The sequence below is a fragment of the Myotis nattereri genome, assembly GCF_964212035.1.
Source record: "Myotis nattereri genome assembly, chromosome: 17".
Lineage (NCBI taxonomy): Eukaryota > Metazoa > Chordata > Mammalia > Chiroptera > Vespertilionidae > Myotis > Myotis nattereri.
Window position 1 is genome coordinate 1,023,241 of NC_138092.1, and position 19,759 is coordinate 1,042,999.

Sequence of the window (19,759 nt, forward strand, 5' to 3'; positions counted from 1 at the left end):
CTGGGAGCTCCCCTTCTCCCCCTCCTTTTCCAGGTCAAGGTGGTCGCCCATCGGGGACTGCAGACCCACACGCCCAGCACACACACCATGACATGCCGACCGGCCCGGGGCCTTGTGCGCGCCGGGCACGTCTGCTCCCACTGTCCTCGGGGGGGACCCCTGCGGGCAGCGCTGCCCGCCCACCAGGCCCAGCCAGGACGCCTCCTCCAAGCAGGCCCCCGAGTACCCCAGGGAGCACAGAGCCTCACCACCTCGGCCACCCCAAACCGCCCGCACTCTGTGCCACCGTCCCTGACAGAGCTCAGACCCACAGTGGGGCCCCATTACCCCATAATCTACCCACGGACACCCCGAGGCCCACGACTGGGAGGCCAGCGGGTGGGGGCTGTAGGGGGCACCGTGACCCAGCAAATGTTTCTAGGGCACCGAGCTGGCCCTCGGCCCGCACACGGGTCACGGGTGGCCCAGCAAGTGGCGTGCGCCTGCACGTGGCTGGCTCCCGCTCCAACCCCCGCAGCCATCTGCGTCCACCTGTCCTCGCTAGGCCTGGCAGCCACACCCCAGCAGCCCGCCCACCAGCCGCCGCCCCCTCTCCTCCTGGCTCACTCGCCTCTCTGGACAGCCCTGCCCCGCAGGTCCACGCAGAGGGCACAGGGGACAGCGGTGGGCAGGGCCTCAGGAGGCCCCGGCCTCGGGAGAGCTGCGCTGGGGCCGGCCAGCAGGGCACGGGGTGCCGCCCCAGGCCTCTGCGTGCTGGGCCCTCTGCCTGTGCTCTCCCCTGGCCTTACAGCCGGCTGCTCAGCTGAGCTGCCACCGCCTCCCAGGTGACTGAGCACCTCGCACTGAGCCTCCAGGGTCCCCACAGCCCAGGACCCCCGTGGCTGTTCGGGTGTCAGTTCTGCCCCACGAACTCCCACTCTGTTCCCCAAAGGCTTGCACCTCCTGCTCTGGCTTCCTTCCAACAGCAGGTGTGACCGTCCCCTCCTGTCGCTGCTCCAGCACCACCCTCCGCTCCCAGCTACCCACTCAGACAAGCCCTGGCCACACGCAGGCTGAGCCCTGAGCCCTGATCCTGGTCACAGGCTGAGCCCTGATCCTGGTCACACTCTGAGCCCTGACCCTGGTCACACGCTGAGCCGTGACCCTGGTCACACCCTGAGCCCTGAGCCCTGATCCTGGTCACACGCTGAGCCCAACCCTGGTCACACCCTGATCCCTGACCCTGGTCACACCCTGAGCCCTGAGCCCTGATCCTGGTCACACTCTGAGCCCTGACCCTGGTCACAGGCTGAGCCCTGACCCTGGTCACACGATGAGCCCTGAGCCCTGACCCTGGTCACACCCTGAGCCCTGAGCCCTGACCCTGGTCACACTCTGAGCCCTGACCCTGGTCACAGGCTGAGCCCTGACCCTGGTCACACGCTGAGCCCTGACCCTGGTCACACGCTGAGCCGTGACCCTGGTCACATGCTGAGCCGTGACCCTGGTCACACCCTGAGCCCTGAGCCCTGATCCTGGTCACACTCTGAGCCCTGACCCTGGTCACAGGCTGAGCCCTGACCCTGGTCACACCCTGAGCCCTGAGCCCTGATCCTGGTCACACTCTGAGCCCTGACCCTGGTCACAGGCTGAGCCCTGACCCTGGTCACACGATGAGCCCTGAGCCCTGACCCTGGTCACACGCAGAGCCCTGACCCTGGTCACACTCTGAGCCCTGACCCTGGTCACACCCTGATCCCTGACCCTGGTCACACCCTGAGCCCTGAGCCCTGATCCTAGTCACACTCTGAGCCCTGACCCTGGTCACAGGCTGAGCCCTGACCCTGGTCACACGATGAGCCCTGAGCCCTGACCCTGGTCACACTCTGAGCCCTGACCCTGGTCACAGGCTGAGCCCTGACCCTGGTCACACGCTGAGCCCTGACCCTGGTCACACGCTGAGCCGTGACCCTGGTCACATGCTGAGCCGTGACCCTGGTCACACCCTGAGCCCTGAGCCCTGATCCTGGTCACACTCTGAGCCCTGACCCTGGTCACACCCTGATCCCTGACCCTGGTCACACCCTGAGCCCTGAGCCCTGATCCTGGTCACACTCTGAGCCCTGACCCTGGTCACAGGCTGAGCCCTGACCCTGGTCACACGATGAGCCCTGAGCCCTGACCCTGGTCACACGCAGAGCCCTGACCCTGGTCACACTCTGAGCCCTGATCCTGGTCACACTCTGAGCCCTGACCCTGGTCACACTCTGAGCCCTGATCCTGGTCACACGCTGAGCCCTGACCCTGGTCACACGCTGAGCCCTGACCCTGGTCACATTCTGAGCCCTGACCCTGGTCACACTCTGAGCCCTGACCCTGGTCACACTCTGAGCCCTGACCCTGGCCACCCTGCGCTGCGAGCCTGTGGGGACTGGTAACACGGTGTCAGACACAGAAGCACCACCAGCACCAGCTGTGCTCACAGGCTGTTCATTACCTCGCTCACCCCCCACCGCGGCTGGAGGAGGTGCACCGGCCCCTCACCGCTGTGACTCAGCGCAGCTGGCAGCGACCCAGCCGGGACCTGACGCCCTGGCTCCTCCGTCCTGTCTCCGTCCCTCCAGGCCCCGCCAGAGATCTCGGCCCTCGCTGGCTCCCGGGCGCGCACAGCACCCGCTCCCCGTCAGCTCCGGGTCTGGCCTGGGACTGCAGACCCCAGCCCACCACATGCCGGGTGCCCGCAGCCTCTGCCGCTCAGACCCGACTCCCACCCCAACCCGCGGCGGAGGCCCGCAGCACCCACCCCTCCGCGCACCGGGCCCAGCTCCCCTCTGCCAGCAGCCCACCTGCTGTGGGCTACTCACTCCTACTGGGGTCCCTCCAGGACCCCAATCCCACCCCATCCTCTCTCATCTCCCAGCCACCCAGCTTCCCGCTGCCGGGGTGCAGGTCCAGCTCCTCTGGACCCCAGCCAGCCCCCTGTCCTGCCTCCGACCCCACCCCATCTCCCACTTGCTTCTCGCCTCTCACCCTCCTGCTCGCCCCTCAGGGCCCCACTTCCAACCTCCTCCTCCTCCCATCTCTCAAACTGCCCCCAAGAGGGTCGGCTGATCTGGGAGCACCCCCCCCCCCCAGGGCTGGCCCAGGCCCCTGTGAGCCGTCAGTCTCCTCCTCAGAGCTCGCACCCCAGCAGCAGGACTGGGGTCTGGCCCAGCCACAGGCACTCAGAGGGGTCCGCACGGGGCGGCGGGTGCACGACAGCGCCTCCCCTGGCTCCTGGTCCCTCCCCGGCACCTCTGGGTCACCTCTCACCGAGCGCCTCCCCTGGCTCCTGGTCCCTCCCCGGCACCTCTGGGTCACCTCTCACCGAGCGCCTCCCCTGGCTCCTGGTCCCTCCCCGGCACCTCTGGGTCACCTCTCACCGAGCGCCTCCCCTGGCTCCTGGTCCCTCCCTGGCACCTCTGGGTCACCTCTCACTGAGCGACAGCTGGAGCACTAGAGGGAGGCGGCAAGACAGGCCCCCCTGGTCCTGCCGGCAGGGCCCGGAGCCCATCTGACAGAGGAGGACACAGGCTGAGCCGGCAGCTCGCGCTCAGTGCCACGGCCAGTGGGTGGCTCTGTGGCTGCCGGGGCTCCTGCGCCCTCAGCCTCAGCTGCCTCCTCTGGAATTTGGGGACGGGGTGCCTGGCCCATCGGCTGCCCCCCCTAGTGTACGCCAGCGTGGGGGTGAGGCTGACACCACCCCCCCAGGGGACTCCCCCAGCAGGCCCTGCACCCGCTGGCCCTCTCCTGCACGGTGGGGCCTGGGGAACCTGCAGGCACCAGGCACGGGTTGGCTTTTCCTAGAAAGGCCCCCTGGGCATCAAGCCCCCTCACCGCGCACAACCACCCACACCCGTGCGCCACCCTCACGGAGCCCGTGCTCCACGCCAGGCCGCCGAGCTCAGCGCCCGCCTGGGAAGGGCCCCGCTTCAGGGGCTCCCACCGGCCGCCACCCTCAGTGGCCAGGACCACCTCCCTCTACAGGGGGAAACTGAGGCTGAGAGGGACTGAGGCCCGGCCAGGGTCCCCGTGCGCAAGAGAACAGCCTGTGCTTCAAGATTCGACCAACAGTGTCCTCTAGGCCGGCGCTGGGCTGGGGGAGGGGACACAGGGCCGCATCCCACTGCAGAGGCCCCCTGCCCTGGGCCTTCCTCACCCCTGGGACGGGGCTGGGCCCTGCCCTGCTCGCTCTGGCCCCTTAGGGGACTCAGGAAGCCCGGCCCCATTGGTTGCTCCCCGTGCAGGGCAGCCTGCTGCTGGCATTGATGACCATGTATCCAGAAAGCCACCTCCTCCAGGAAGCCCCCCAGAATGGCTCTTACTGCTGCCTCCACTGCCCTGCCCCCAGAAGAACCAGAAAGACCAGCGGGGACAGCCTCTTAGGAGCGGCCTGATGGGGCGGGCGCCCCTGGATCAGGGCCAAGACCACAGACCTCCGTCCATCAGACTCGCCGAGACCCTGGGCGAGGAGCCCTTCCCAGACCTCGGTGTCCCTGCCTATCCACAGGGGTTCGTGGCAGTGACCTCTAAGGTCCGGCCCAGCGCTGACCCCATGGAGGGCCCTTCGCCTTGCCCACCGTGTCCCACAGGGGAGGGGTGGGTGGACATTCCCAGAGAGGCCAGAGCCGCCTCCCATGGAACCGGGGTCCACGCGGGGAGAGCTGCTCCACCCGGCGATGAGGGCCCAGTACCCAGGAAAGCCCCCCCCTTCCTACCCCCCCAGTCTGTTCATATCTGCCGCCCGCACCAGGCCCGGGCCAGGGGCTCAGGGAGCGAGGCCCCGAGCTGGGCTGGGCCTTCCTGGGACCATGAGCGCAGCCTGGGCCGCCCAGGGCCCTGCAGCCCCAGTGGCTGGACTCCGCACCCAGGGCCCCAGCCAGCCAGCTGGCCCCAGCTGCCGTCACCATAGAAACTGGCAGCCCCCACAAGAATCTCCGAACAAGAAAGAGGCCCCTGGGACGAGGCGCCTTCCCGGGAGGCTGTGGGCCGGGCCAGCGCAGCACCCAGGCTCCAGGACCCCCACCCGCACGGCCGCCTCCACAGACCGAGGTCCCGCGGGGGTGCGCGGGGGGTGCGCGGGGAAGGGCTCAGGAAAGGCGCAGGCCCCCAGCTCCCCGGCAAGGTGGGAACCCGCCACCTGCTGGTGGGGACCCCAAGGGAAGGGGTCTGCACAGCCCCGCCCGGCCCGGCCCTGCCCTTCCCGCGCCGGACAGCCTGGGGCCCAGCCTGGCTCCTTCCGGGACTGACCCCCCCACCCCCAGGTGCCAGGACCCACGGGGAGGGGGGACTCACCCCGCAGTCACTCCTGGGACCCCAGCCCCGCTGCGCCCGCCGGCAGTGCCCGACTCCACACCGAGCCTGCTCCGCCCCCACGCACCCTCCCCGGGGGCGGCCCGGCCCCCGCAGCCAGGCCCCGGGTGGGGGGGGCTGCCGGGCGCCCCGACCCCTCCCCGCCGCCGCCGGCCCCGCCCCCGCGCTCCCGGCCCGCGCCCCGCCCGCCCGGGGTCTCACCGCGTCGGCGCTCAGCTGCGCTAAGATGGCGAAGGTGGAGAGCCGGTCACACAGGCAGCGCGTCCGGAGGGCGTCGAGGGGCACCGTGCGGCAGCCGCGCCACGACCAGGGCCCGAGCTGCGGGGGGGCGGGGGAGGATCTGGGGGAGACAGGGCAGCGTGAGCGGCGCCGCGCCCGCGGCCCCCCGCCCCCCGCCCGGCCCGCCGCGCACCTGCCCCTGCGCCCCCTGCGCCCCCGGCCAGGCGCCCGGCCCGCTGGCCCCCGGAGCCCCGCGCCCCATGGCCGCCGCCGCCGCCGCCGCCGCCGCGGAGCCACGGGAGAGCGACTCTCGGGAGCGCGGGCCGAGCCGACAGCGCCCCGCCCGCCGCGCCGCCCCAGCGCCGGAGCGAGGGGGCGGCCAGCGAGGCGGGGGCGGGTGCGGGGCGCCCGAGGGCGGGGTGGGCGCCGGGCCCTGGCGTGGGGAGGGGCCGCTCCTGCCGTCCCTGCCGGGGCGCTCGCTCTCGTGACCTTGGGACCGTCCCCTCCCCTTCCCCCTCCCCCCTCCCTCAGCCCCCTCCCCCTTCCTCTGCCCCCCCCCCCCCCAGGCCTGGGCGCCCGTGGTGCCTCTTGTAGGCGCCCTGGGCACAGTCTTCCCTCCCAGAGGGGAGCGGACAGCACGCGCCCGGGTCTGGCCAGACCCCCCCCCCCCCTGTCGCAGGCCCGGGATGGCTGTCTCCACGGACACGGGCTCTTAGGGTCTCAGTGCACCCTGACCTGCGGGCACACCCTCCCTGTAGAGCCAACCCCCAAGTTCCAGGCTGTCCGCACAGGCAGGGGCTTGGGAGTGTCCAGGCCTCGGCTGGGCCTGGCCTGCGGAGGTGCCCATGGAGGTGCCTGCGGCCGTGGGGGGCTCCAGGCTGCCCAGAGAGACACGACTGAAATGCGCGGGGAGGGGCTGGTGCTCAGCCGCTGTCTGTCTGGTGACCCCGGAGGCGCCTGGCCCGCCCCTCGGCCCTGCCCTCGCCAGCCCGCACAGTGACACCTGCTACCACCTGGTTGGCAAGCCTCCCGCCTCCAGCTGTCACCTCAGGAACTTGCCTACCCCTCCCTCCCAGCTTCCGTTCCCCCATCTCTAAAGCGGGGAGCAGACAGATCCCCGAAGCTCAGCGCCAGCAGGGCTGGCTGTGCCGGTGCGTCTTCAGAGATGCTGGGGTGTGAGCGCCAGGGGCGGCGGGACACGGGGGTCAGGCCAGACACCCTCCCCTCTGCTCGCTCTACATCCTTCCCCCAGGGGAGGCCCTGCCCCATTTCACAGAGAAAGAAAACAGGCCTGAGGGGGCGAGAGGCGCCCAAGGTGACAGCAGAGCAGAGCTGCCTCCAGGCCCAGGAGCTGCCAGGGCTCTGTGACCCGGCAGCCTCCCCCCCCCCCCCCCCCCCCCCCCGCCCCACACCTGTCCGCTCATCTCTGAGGTGCAGGGAGGGGCGCCCCTCTCATGGGCACTGTTCTTTGGGTCCATAGGGCAGGGTGCGGGGGCTGGAAGCTCTCCGTTCCAGGGGCCTCTGTCACAGAATGCGGAGCCGGCCTGCCTTCCTCCTCTGGCCCCGGCCCCTCTGCCTCGGCCTCCCAGTCCCCGGCCACCTGCACCCCTGCTGGCCCCCGAGGCACCCCGTGTGCGGCCACAGCCCGGCAGAGCCTGAGTGGCCAGCTGCCGGCCTGCCACCTGCGGGGCCCAGGACAGAGGGAGCCACGAAGGCCCCAGCAGACCCCTTCCCCCTCCCTCCCCCTTCCCCCTCCCTCCCCCTTCCCTCCATCCCTCCCCCTTCTCCCCTCCCTCCTCCCTCCTTCAGGGAAAGCATAGAGCCAGAGAGGAGACCTGGGCGATGGCAGGACAGAAAGGGCTGTGGGGTCCCGGGGAGCCTCCCAGTGACCCCCAGGCCCAGCCGGTCCCCGCACCCTTGGCCGAGGCTGGTCAGAGCCTCACCGGCCTCTCCACCCCCAGGACCACAAGGGCAGAAGCACTGAGCCCTGGCTGACCCCTGACCCCTGACCCCACGCCGCCCTCTCCCTGCCTGACGGGTGGTGTCACCCAGGAGGCCCAGGAGACAGCAGGGCACAGCGTTCTGGAGGGAGTCCTCCCGTGCCCGTTCCCGTCTGGGGACCGCACCGCCCTCTCCCGCCGCCCAGCCTACCAGCCGCACTGCCGTGTGACTCTAACGGGCCGTCCTCTGTGGCCAGCCAGTCCCGGGTTCAAATCCCGCTCTGCTCCCCGCGCCACCCAGCCCCTGACTCAGGCTCCGCCCTCCTCCAGGTGGGGGAGGAAGCACACCCCCGCCTCCGCTGCCTGAGGGCCGCTGGGAGGGCGGGAGGGGACGCACCCCGAGGCCTGGGGTGCGGGGAGCAGGCTGGCGGGGACCAGCAGCCTGGCAGGTTCCCAGCCGGTGTTGGCGGGGCTGCAGGGCGCCAGGCAGACAGCTGCCCGCCACCTCCTGGGGGAACGCCAGTCGATGAGCTTCTCAGCCTCCGGGGCCATGGAGTGAGGGCGGCGCCCACTCTGCTGAGGGTCCTGCAGCCCCGGCCACGGAGCCCACGGAGCCCATGGAGCCCACGGGGACGCGCCAGGCCTGGCGGGAGGGAGCAGCGCTGGCCCCTCAGGACGCTGTTGGGACGCGGGGCCTGCAGCACGGCTTGCTCGGCTCCCGACACGGGGACCCTGTCCGCACCCCTGTGCCTCATATCATTACTCTCCGAATAAAGACCCTGAGGCCAGAGAGGTGGCCCTCCTGCCCAAGGTCACACAGCAGGACCGCAGGAGGGCCAGCTCCCAGCTTCCTCTGACCGCCCCCCGCCCCCCGGCCCAGCCCACTGGGCTGAGGAACAGGTGTGAGAGCGACCCCGAGGCCCCCTCCCAGGCCGGACAAGCACTCAGTCAGCGGCAGTTTCCTGGGGGCCACTGCCCTGAGGGCCCCGCTTGCGGCCGAGGCACAAGACCTGCAGGGCCGTCTCCTCCCACAGCACCGGGAAGTCCTTCCCCATGTCTGACCACACTCCTTCCCGCTGCAGGGACAGCTGAGACAGGCAGAGTCCCTCCACCTGCCCACGGCGACCACCCCCCACGGGGGAGACCGCGGCCACCTCTTGTCTGGGCGTCACAAACTTGGACTATCTGGGTCACGGAGCCAGCCCCCTCCCCCAGCTCAGGCCCGAGGAATCTGGGTCAGCGACACCTGCACCTCCCTCGCTGGTCCAGACAGAGCTGGGGCAGCGGCACCTCCAGGACCAGAAGGGCAGGGCCCTGCCTCCCCCATCAGACCAGCTGACCTGCTGGGCCTGGCTGGCTCCATCCGCGGCCACAGGCACGGCCGGCTGCTGGCTCCTGCAGCGAGGCCTGTCCCTGACCCTCAGCCTCCTCCTCTGCAGCGTCCCCCACCCCTGCCTGGCCCCCACCCCTGCCTGGCCCGCCCTCAGTGAGGCTCTGCTCCGGTCTGCAGGTCCTCCCTGGGCGGGCATCAGGGACATCAGGACAGTAACCCAGAGGCCCACCAAGAGCCCCCCCACCCCCCCCCACCCCCCCCCACCCCCGCCAAGCCAGGCCTTCCCTGCACTCAGATGCCTCCCGCCAGCCCAGGAAGCAGCTGCTATAATGGGGCGAGGCTGTCAGGGTCCCCTGGGGTTTGATGGGCTAATTCACACTGGAGTGTGAGTGACTCATAGGTGTCCTCCCACATGGTAGAAGCTGAGTGGGCACAGCACGCTGCAGGGGAGAACAGGGAGTGGGCAGCTGTCTCCACAGGTGCAGGCGGGGGCTGCTGGGAGCCTCCATCGCCTCGGCCCGGCCTGCATGATCTTCAGGGGTCGCTTCCACTGCGGTCCCTACGCCAACGTCCGGGCCCGCACCCCCCAATCCCTCCACTGTGCTTCCTATGCCAACGTCTGGGCCTGCGCCCCCCAATCCCTCCACTGTGCTCCCTATGCTAACGTCTGTGCCTGTGCCCACCAACCCCTCCACTGTGCTCCCTATACCAACATCCACGCCTGCGCCCCCCAATCCCTCCACTCCTCGGTGAGACCCTGCCCCAGGCCCGCGCCCCCTGCAGTCAGCAGTGTCTGGGCCTGGCTCAGCGTCCCTGCATCCGCCACTAGGGCCCCCAGGGCTTCTCGTGTCCCGCAATCCGAGATGCCATTCTCCTCGCTCCTGGCCCCTGGCGCCACCACTCTGAGTCAGGGCTGCCAGCCTCAGGCCCGCCCCCCGCTGGGCTGGAAACCGGGCCCTCCCCAGGGCCCCCGCTCCTCTCCGCCTCAGCCACCGGCTGGGCAGGGCCACAGAGGGCCCGGGAGCCTGCCAGGGAGATGGGCTGCTGGAGAGGGAGGGGCCCTGGGCTGCCCAGCCCACGGGGAGGAATGGGCCTGGGAGGGCGGGAGTCCTGCCGACACCCCTCCACCTTCCGACTCCCCAGCCCAGAGGCTCAGACCAGGGACCCTACCTGTGCCCTTTGCCCTCGTCAGCAGTGCCATGGGGCCATTGGGTTCCCACGAGGAGGGCCCTGAAGTTCCTGAGAGCTGAGCCCACCACCAGCATCACCTTAACTATCACCGCACCCCCCACCCTCACAGCTGCCACTGAACTGACCACCAACATCAAATCAGCATCATCACCACCAACACAGTCACCGTCACCGCCATCACCACCACCGTCATCGCCGCCACCACGTTACCCGAGCACCACAGCATCACTACCATCATCGTAAGGGTGGTACACGCATCCTGCGACCGTCAGCACCATCAGCACCACCACCACCATCACCAACATCAACACCCCGTCTATAGCACAGTCCTTAATGCCGCCATCACCAACGCCGTCCGTATCATGATCATTGCCACTGCCACCGCATCACCGCCGTCACTGCCACGAACACCACGCCAATGCCACCAACACAGCAACACCACCAGCACTGCCACCATCACCAACTATCACATCATCAACAGCAACCCTGCCATTGCACCCACATTATCACCACCATCGCCACCATTGCTGCCAACATCACCACTGCCAATGCTATCCTCTCGCCGCCCCCCCCCCCAGCACAATCACCCCACTGCCGTCACCGCCCTCCCTGTCCCTGTGCTCCCCGGCACCACCTCCCCGATCACAGCGTCCGGGATGCCATCACCTCCTCAGAACCAGCACCGTGGCTGTGCTAGCCGTTCACCAACATCCAGCGGGCACTGACCCGCGTCCCGCCACGCAGGGCTCACCACCAGCCCCGACAACCACGATGGATGGAGCCCAGGCCGCCACCTCCGCCTTGTCCGGCACAGCCCTGGCCACCCGCCCGCCCGCCAGGCATTTCCCGTTCACTCGGCGCCCAAATGCCCAGCCGCCTCAGGTGACCTCCAGGTTATTGTGCCACCCCTCTGCCCGGGTGCCTCCGCACCAAGGCCAAGAAAGGGGACTGGACCCCCCAGTCAGTGCTCCCTGCCAACTGGGGAGGCTCTCCTGTGTCTATGCCCCCCGCCCCCGAGTCGGCGCCCGCAGAGCTCAGACACCTCCTCTCTCTCCTCCTGGCACCACGGGCAAGGGCACAACCGCTGGGGCAGGAAGCAGAGACACAGGGGTCTGAGCAGAGAAGTGCACGGGGGTGGGGGCAGGAGAATGGGCAGGAGGTCCCCCAACAGGTGAGGCCCCCCGAGACGACGAGGGCAGAGGGCCCGGCGGGCGGAGGGCACAGGCCTGGCAGAGCCCAGTGGCCCGTGGCCCAGCCGGGAGCTGTCTGTCCTTCCAAGTCCCTCCTTGCAGGAGAAGGCAGGCCCCCAGCAGGCATCTGCCGCCCGGCTGATCCCAGGACAAAATGGGGGCACAGACGGGCAGAGGCTCCGGTGGGGGGTGGCCTTGCCCAGGGCAGCACCCCCTCCCCCCTGGCCTCCTCAGGTGGGGAGCAGAGCGCACCCCATGCTCACTGGGGGCCTCTGTGAGGGCTGCCGGCCCGGCCCTGCCCACCAGGAACAGGCTGGCGTGGGAGAACTTGGCTGGGAACGGGCCACCGACAGCGACTCGGGGGGCTGCCAAGTCTCCCTTCCGCTCGCTCCCTGCTTGGCCGGCCCCTTGCTGCTCTCTCCACGGAAACCGAGGATGGGGCACGGCTCTTAAAGGGACCGGGACGTGCCCTGGGGCAGGGGCCCCCTGAGGGAGGCAGTGCTGGGGGCCCGCGGCTGGGAGAGAGCACAGACCACCCATCCTCCACACAGCCACCCATCTCCTCACCGACCCATCCCCCATCCCCCATCCCCCATCCTCCACCCATCCCCCATCCCCCATCCTCCACCCATCCCCCATCCTCTATTCTCCATCCTCCACTCACCCATTCCCCATCCTCCATCCTCCACCCATCCCCCATCCTCCACCCATCCCCCATCCTCTATCCTCCATCCTCCACCCATCCCCCATCCCCCATTCCCATCCTCCACCCATCCCCCATCCTCCACCCATCCCCCATCCTCCATCCTCCACTCACCCATTCCCCATCCTCCATCCATCCTCCACCCATCCCCCATCCCCCATTCCCATCCTCCACCCATCCCCCATCCTCCACCCATCCCCCATCCTCCATCCTCCACTCACCCATTCCCCATCCTCCATCCATCCTCCACCCATCCCCCATCCCCCATTCCCATCCTCCACCCATCCCTCATCCTCCACCCTCCACCCATCCCCCATCCTCCATCCTCCATCCTGTCTGCAGGACTCTCCTTCCCCCGCCAACATGCCTGCTCCCAGACCTCACTGCTGCCGCCATGTGACGTGGGGTGCTGGGAGGGGCCCTGAGCCCCGTCAGCCAGGGTAAGGGGGGCACTGGGTCTCCGCACTCAGAGGAGGGGCTGATTACATGGCAGGACTCCTGACGGAAGGGTCTCTAGGGGCCTGTCAGGGCCTGGAGTTTACAAAGTATGAGATGACACCCGCGTTGGTGCTGAGCCCATGCATGTGCACGTGTGTGCGTGTGAGCATGTGAACATGAGTACATGTGTGTGCATGTGTAATGAGAACAAGACGCGTAGGGTCTGCAGTGTGGGTGGGACCCTCTGACTCATTCTGTCCAAGCTGAGTGTGCCGCACACTCAGCTGTCCCGGGGGTCGGAGGAGGAGACAGCCCACCAGCTAGTGACGCATGCGTAACAATGTGAAAGCACTCAAGTCATCTCCAATGAGACATGGGGTCAGGGCTGAGTGTGACCAGGGTCAGGGCTGAGTGTGACCAGGATCAGGGCTGAGTGAGACCAGGCTCAGGGTCAGTGTGAATAGGGTCAGGGCTGAGTGTGACCAGGATCAGGGTCAGTGTGAATAGGGTCAGGGCTGAGTGAGACCAGGGTCAGGGTCAGTGTGAATAGGGTCAGGGCTGAGTGTGACCAGGGTCAGGGTCAGTGTGAATAGGGTCAGGGCTGAGTGTGACCAGGGTCAGGGTCAGTGTGAATAGGGTCAGGGCTGAGTGTGACCAGAATCAGGGCTGAGTGTGACCAGGCTCAGGGTCAGTGTGAATAGGGTCAGGGCTGAGTGTGACCAGGGTCAGGGCTGAGTGAGACCAGGGTCAGGGTTAGTGTGAATAGGGTCAGGGTTGAGTGTGACCAGGATCAGGGCTGAGTGAGGTCAGGGTCAGTGTGAATAGGGTCAGGGTTGAGTGTGAGCAGGGTCAGGGTCAGTGTGAATAGGGTCAGGGCTGAGTGTGACCAGGATCAGGGCTGAGTGAGACCAGGCTCAGGGTCAGTGTGAATAGGGTCAGGGCTGAGTATGACCAGGGTCAGGGCTGAGTGTGACCAGGGTCAGGGCTGAGTGAGACCAGGGTCAGGGTCAGTGTGAATAGGGTCAGGGCTGAGTGTGACCAGGGTCAGGGCTGAGTGAGACCAGGGTCAGGGCTGAGTGAGACCAGGATCAGGGTCAGTGTGAATAGGGTCAGGGCTGAGTGTGACCAGGGTCAGGGTCAGTGTGAATAGGGTCAGGGCTGAGTGTGACCAGGGTCAGGGCTGAGTGAGACCAGGGTCAGGGTTAGTGTGAATAGGGTCAGGGTTGAGTGTGACAAGGATCAGGGCTGAGTGAGACCAGGGTCAGGGTCAGTGTGAATAGGGTCAGGGCTGAGTGTGAGCAGGGTCAGGGTCAGTGTGAATAGGGTCAGGGCTGAGTGTGACCAGGATCAGGGCTGAGTGAGACCAGGCTCAGGGTCAGTGTGAATAGGGTCAGGGCTGAGTGTGACCAGGGTCAGGGCTGAGTGTGACCAGGGTCAGGGCTGAGTGAGACCAGGGTCAGGGTCAGTGTGAATAGGGTCAGGGCTGTGACCAGGGTCAGGGCTGAGTGTGACCAGGGTCAGGGCTGAGTGAGACCAGGGTCAGGGCTGAGTGAGACCAGGATCAGGGTCAGTGTGAATAGGGTCAGGGCTGAGTGTGACCAGGATCAGGGTCAGTGTGAATAGGGTCAGGGCTGAGTGTGACCAGGGTCAGGGCTGAGTGAGACCAGGGTCAGGGTTAGTGTGAATAGGGTCAGGGTTGAGTGTGACAAGGATCAGGGCTGAGTGTGACCAGGGTCAGGGCTGAGTGTGACCTGGGTCAGGGCTGAGTGAGACCCGAGCATGAGGGGGGACATGGTGCCTGTACCCCAGGCCTGGGGCCCAGCAGGGCACACTCCCCCCAGGCCTGGGAGGGTGCACAGGGAGGCCTGAGGGCTGGTGCCAGGGCCGAGATGGGCTGACGGTGACGACTCCCAGCTCCCACTGAGCACCCCTCCCCAGTGCACGCCCAACCCCTGGGGGCAGGCCCAGTCCCACCAGGCCCACCTGGGCCTTCGGATCCAGCGCCAAACCCCTCCTGTCCTACCCTCCCAGTCCTGACCCTCCACCCCTCTGGGCGTTGCTCCTCACGGGGGCCTTTGCACAAATGTCCCTGTGGCTAAATGAGGTCCCCACCTCCCCCTGTGCCTCGCGATGTCTTGCCCCCCCCCCCCCCCCGCTGTGGGGTGCCCATGCCGAGCCCTGAGACCCATGTCACAGCCCAGCCGAGCCAGCCCGTTCCCGCCAGGCATGGAGCGGGCACCTGGCTTGTTCTCATGCGCCACAGCCCATGGCATCGGCAGGTGCAGGAGGAGGACCTGGGCCCGTGATCCTGGAGTCCCCACCGCTGCTTCCCATCTGATCACCCCACTCTCCAACCCCCCTCCCTCGAGCCGCCCCGGGCCTGCGTCCTGCTGGCGGTGGCCAGGCCTGTCACTGGCCCGACTGGACTTCCCTGGGAGGGCAGGGCGGCCAGGTGGGCGCCATGCTGCCTCAGGGCCAGACCGGGCAGAGGGAGACATGGCCAGACCAGAAACTGAACCCCTGGCCGCGCTGGGTCAGCTCCCCAAACCCACCCTGGGCCGAGGCCACCACCCACAGGCACTTACACGTCCGTCTCGTCCCACAGGATGCAGGTCTGGTTGGTGGTGCCCTGGAGGGAGGGGGAGGAGTCAGGGCCACCTGCCAACCCCTCTCGAGCCCCACCCAGGTCACGGGTCACGGCCCAGGGTCACGGCCGGATCCGCCCACAGCTGGGCCAGGTGCTCTGCCTACAAGTTCCTCCAGGAAACAGGTGCGTGAGGGGGAGGACGCTGAGGCCAGAGGAGGGAAGAGCCTCCCACCCTCCTGCCTCCCACCCCCATGTGGCCATGGGCAGCTCCTGCCCTTGGGCAGCCCGGCCAGAGCCACCTCTGGATGCTCCCATGGCTGGTCAGCTGCGGGCACAATGGGCAGCAGAGAGCCCCCAGGGAGCCCTGAGGGTGAGCGAGCGAGGGTCAGGCGGGCACAGGGAGGCCTTGGAACACCCCATCCTGCAGGCCACCGCGTGCCACAGGCGGGGGGCTCTCAGCATTCCTGGGGGGCAGCTGCTCTAAATGCCGATGGGAATGACCTAGCCCTCACCCAACCCTGCAGCTCCCACTTGACAAGGGAGGGAACCATGGCACGGAGAGGTGGAGCAACTCGCCCAAGGCCACACAGCAGGAGAGAGCGGGGCTGGTCCTCCCACTACGCTGGCCTGGGGTTCGAGGCCTGGCGCTGCCCTGTCCTGGTTGGGTGACCCTTGGGCTCCGGGGCGTCTCGGCCTGGCCTGACAGAGAACCAACCCCAAGGGACAGGGCATGGCGGGCCTGCGGCAGGGCCACATGGTCTCGGGATGGGATGGCTGTGTCTCCCCCACAGGAGCCACCAGGTGGACGGGGACCGGCCGCCGTGGCTGGGGCTCAGGTGTCAGAGGCGGTTAGATTCCGGCTCCCACGCCACCCTGCTGTGTGACCCTGAGCAGGTCGCAGCCGCTCTCTGAGCCTCAGTTTCCCCACTCGCCACTCGGGGGTGAAGGCAGCTCCCACAAGGCTGAGGGGAGGCCCCCCGCCCCCCCCTCCACACACAGGGCCCGACGGGAGGAGACGCGCCCGCAGACGCGCACCGCAGGGGCACTCACGTTGTACATGTGGGCAAACTCGATCTCCAAGGGGGTGAGCAGGGAGCGCGGGGGCGGCTTCACCGTCACCGAAATGACCTTGGAGTTCAGGACGGTCGTGTTCCTGGGAGTCAGGGCCGCGTCAGGGGGTCCCGGAGCCCCCTTTCCCGGGTGCCCGCCGGTGCCCGTGCCCCTGCCTCCCCACCTCCCCCAGGCTGGCCTCCCCCACGCCCGCCTCCCAGGGGCCCACCTCTGAAGGGCCAGGAAGCTGCCCAGGTTCCGGTAGAGCACGGTGCCCACCACAAACACGGACGAGTCGTCGGCCTCTGGAAGACAGGGTGCCGGTCACCCTCCTCCCTCCTCCCCAGCCTGGACCCCGGGAGGCCGGGCTCCGTGGGCCTGCTGCACCCACTGCAGACGCAGCGCTGCCGTCGGAGAGCTGGGTGCCTGCCCAGGTCCCCCGAGTGGCCCCCGAGAGCTGGGACAGGCAGGGCCATGCTCTTTGCTGGGCACCCGGCCGCCTGCCGCGTGACTTCAGGGGAAGCCCAGTCCCTGCTGCGACGCGGAGGCGCCTTCGTCCATCCCACGAGGAGGCCCGGGAGGCTGGGGGGCGGGGTGGGGGGCAGGAACGCTCCCGGAGGCAGCGGAGGCCATGCGCGCACCGAGAAGGAAGGGGGCAGCGAGCCGGCTCCAGAGCCCCTTCCCAGGCCGGACCTCAGACACTGGCCCGAGTCCCCCGGGGGTCCCTTCCCAGGGCCGCACCTGCCAGCCCCGTGGAGAAGACGCTCTTGGACACCGTGACCCGGTCCTCGGGCACCTTGGCCCAGGCGCCCACGGCCCGCCAGCCCTTCATGGGGAAGCTGAGGTCCGTGGCGCCGCTGGCCGGGAGCTTGTGGATGCTGAGGACTGTGGCGACACCGACAGGAGACAGACAGACAGACAGACAGGGCAGCCACGTGACGAGGAGCCTCGGCCCTGAGGAGCTGGGAAGCGGGCCTGGGGGTTCAGGGCCACCAGGTGGGGTGCTCACAGCTCGGAGGGAGCCTGGGGCCCCGGGCCCTTCCTGGCCTCTCCCCGGAGCCCTGGTCCCCCCTGCGGACGGCTCCCGCCCGTGTGCACTGTCCCTCCATGGCTTCCTGGGCTGGCTGGGTCCCACGGGCCCAGGGGGTCCACGTCGCTGCCCCCGATGCTGGAGCCCAGCCCCCCCTCCACTGTGGCTCCAAGAAAGGGACAGGGACGAACCTGTCCCCCTAACCCCCCGCCTCCCGAGGACAGTAAGGAGACGACGGGGCCTGGGTGGGGGTGACGCAGAAGGAAAGTGCGGGGTGTGGGGTGCAGGAGGGGTGTGCAGAGAGAGTGGGGGAGGCTTTGACAAACGGCCCCGGCGATGCATGTGGGATGTGGTCATCGTAGGCCTCAGGTGGGGTCCCAGCCCGTTACGGCTCCGCATACCCGTGAGGTGAGCCAGCCCCCTGAGCAGACGCCCTGGGCGTGGAGGGCAGAGAGGGGCGCACAGTCCTGCCCTCCCATCCCCAAGGCCGGCCCTGGGTGACCAGTAAGCATGGGCCCGGCCCCGGGGGCTGTGGACGGGGGTCGTGGCGTGTCCCAGGACGCAAGGTCTCCAGGACATTGTCTGGGTCTGAGACACCCCTGCCAGCATCGTGTCAGGTCTGTGCACAGAACTGACCTGAGACGCTGCCTGGAGGGGGTCTGGCCCTGCCCATGTACACAGGGGAGGAAACTGAGGCAGGAAGGCCGGGCCCAGAGCCGAGCAGAGGCTGGGGGCTCAGCGGGGGTGGGGGCTTACCCAGGTTGTCTGTCACCTGGTACGCGTCCCGCAGGTCCTTCATGCGGAAGCCGATGACGTCCACAAAGTCCTCCACCAGCCGGAACAGCTCCCTGGCGTTGGGGCCCATCTGGGGGGCGGGCGGGGGGGGGGCAGCCTCAGAGGTGGGAGCAGCCCCACGAGAGCGCCAACCACCAGAGCTACAGGGGGTGTCGTCGAGGGCCCCACACTCGGGCCGGGGACACCTTGTTCCTCCACCTCCTCCACCTCCTCCACCTGCCCCTCAGCTTTGGGGTCCTGCTGGCCACTCCCCAGCCCGCAGGCTCCGGGCCTGACTTGGGAAGCGGGGTCGGGACCTTCGCGTACCCGTCGCGCTTCATAGACGGGGACACTGGGCCCGGGGGGCTGCTGTGCCAGGGGGCCAGGCTGGGAGGAGAGCGGGTCCCTGGGCTCCTGCCGTCCCCCCTGGGTGCTGCCTGGGGGCAGGTCAGCCTGGGAGGGAGGGAGGGACCACCCTTTCCTGATGAAAAAGAACCGCCGCGTCCCAGTCACCCCAACGAGCACCACGTGACCAACACATCCCCACCCCCGTCCTCACGGCGCCCCCAAGGTGAGCTACTGTCCTCTGACTGACGGGGAAACTGAGGCTCAGAAGGCTAAGCGACCTCCTCCAAGCCACACGACGGGCGAGGCCGACGGGGGTGAGAACCCAGCGTTGGGCCCGCTCAGCCCGGGAGGCGCCCGCTGCCTGGCCGACCTGCTGCTCTGACCGCGCCCTCACCAGCTGCGCCTCCTCCCACTTGTCCCGGTTCTCCTCCGCCAGCAGGTTGCTGATGATCTGGACGAAGTTCTGGACGAGGAGGAAGAACAGGGGACAGGCAGCAGGGTCAGGGCCGGGCCTGTGACCAGGGTCAGGGCTCAGCGTGTGACCAGGGTCAGCGCTCAGGGTGTGACCAGGGTCAGGGCTCAGCGTGTGACCAGGGTCAGGGCTCAGGGTGTGACCAGGGTCGGGCTCAGGGTGACCATTTGCAGCCCCGCTTCCCCGCCCGGGGGCCCGGGGCACCTGCACGTCCCCGGGCGTGGGGCTGTAGTAGGCCCTGCGGAAGATCTCCGTCATGTTCCTCAGGACGTCGATGGTAGAGAGCAGGTCCCCGCTGTAGCTGGCGCCATCCTGGGAGATCTCCACCAGCGTCTGGATGACCTCGGACACGCCCTCCCCGGGCAGCCCTCGCTGTGCCTTCGCCAGGTGCTCCCGGGTCTGGGGAGATGGAGAGGGTTGGGCGCCACGATTCTGCAGGACACGGCAGGGCCGGTGCCCCGGACCTCCCAGGCCCAGGGACCCCTCTGCCGCCCCTGCCAGTGGCCACAGCGGACGTGTGTCCATAGGGTGCCACCGGGGACAGAGGGTTATGCCTAGAACTCGGGCAGAGGAGTGCCGGGCCGGCGGCAGGCCCTACCATCATCTGGATGTTCCGGTAGTCGATGGAGACGCAGCGGGTGTAGGTGGGGGGCTCCCAGTAGGCGACGCCCTCCTCGTCCAGCTCACAGCGTCGCAGGATGAGGCCTGGGGAGGCAGTGGGTCAGCGCTGCTCCCGCCTCTCGGCTGGAGGCCCAGCTCCAGGCAGGCTCCCGCCCGCAGCTCCCAGGCCCCCGCCCCTCTGGCCAGACCCTCGGCCCCGAGGCAGGGACTGTCCGAGAGCAGAGCCGGCACAGGAGGGGCCCCTCGCTTTCTCTCGTCCCCAACATTCCTGAGCGGCTGCTGCCGGGACCAGTGGGAGACAAGCCTCCAGGCCCCACCTGCACGGGGAGAGCCCGCAGCTCGGCCCACCGCCCAGCTCCACACAGGGAGGCACTGGGAGGGGGGTGTTTGGTGTCAGGTAGCGACAGCCTTACACACAGGTGCACCTGTGACCCAGCGCCTGCTGCCGGGAATCGGCCAGGGAGGCAGGCACAGCCCTGCCACGCACGGGGCCTCGGGGCGACAGGGACACGGGTACTGCCGACAGCCCCTG

General features: G+C 68.7%; 1 protein-coding gene across 6 annotated transcripts in view; it reads right to left on the reverse strand.

Moving 5' to 3' along the window:
* The window catches only part of ADGRB1 (adhesion G protein-coupled receptor B1), a 58,582-nt gene that overhangs the window by 16,292 nt on the left and 22,531 nt on the right, over positions 1-19,759 (reverse strand). For 3 of the 6 annotated variants that reach the window (XM_081110929.1, XM_081110928.1, XM_081110930.1), the window contains exons 10-18: positions 19,205-19,311; positions 18,811-19,005; positions 18,529-18,597; positions 17,769-17,877; positions 16,724-16,867; positions 16,212-16,287; positions 15,983-16,085; positions 14,931-14,974; positions 5,533-5,671 (exon numbers count right to left, since the gene is read on the reverse strand). In XM_081110929.1, the coding sequence (XP_080967055.1) occupies positions 5,533-5,671; positions 14,931-14,974; positions 15,983-16,085; positions 16,212-16,287; positions 16,724-16,867; positions 17,769-17,877; positions 18,529-18,597; positions 18,811-19,005; positions 19,205-19,311 (986 nt within the window). Of the gene's footprint in view, positions 1-5,313; positions 5,428-5,532; positions 5,672-5,743; positions 5,834-8,830; positions 8,938-14,930; positions 14,975-15,982; positions 16,086-16,211; positions 16,288-16,723; positions 16,868-17,768; positions 17,878-18,528; positions 18,598-18,810; positions 19,006-19,204; positions 19,312-19,759 lie in introns of those variants that run through there. The other 3 variants (XM_081110931.1, XM_081110932.1, XM_081110933.1) reach the window with 3 other exon arrangements.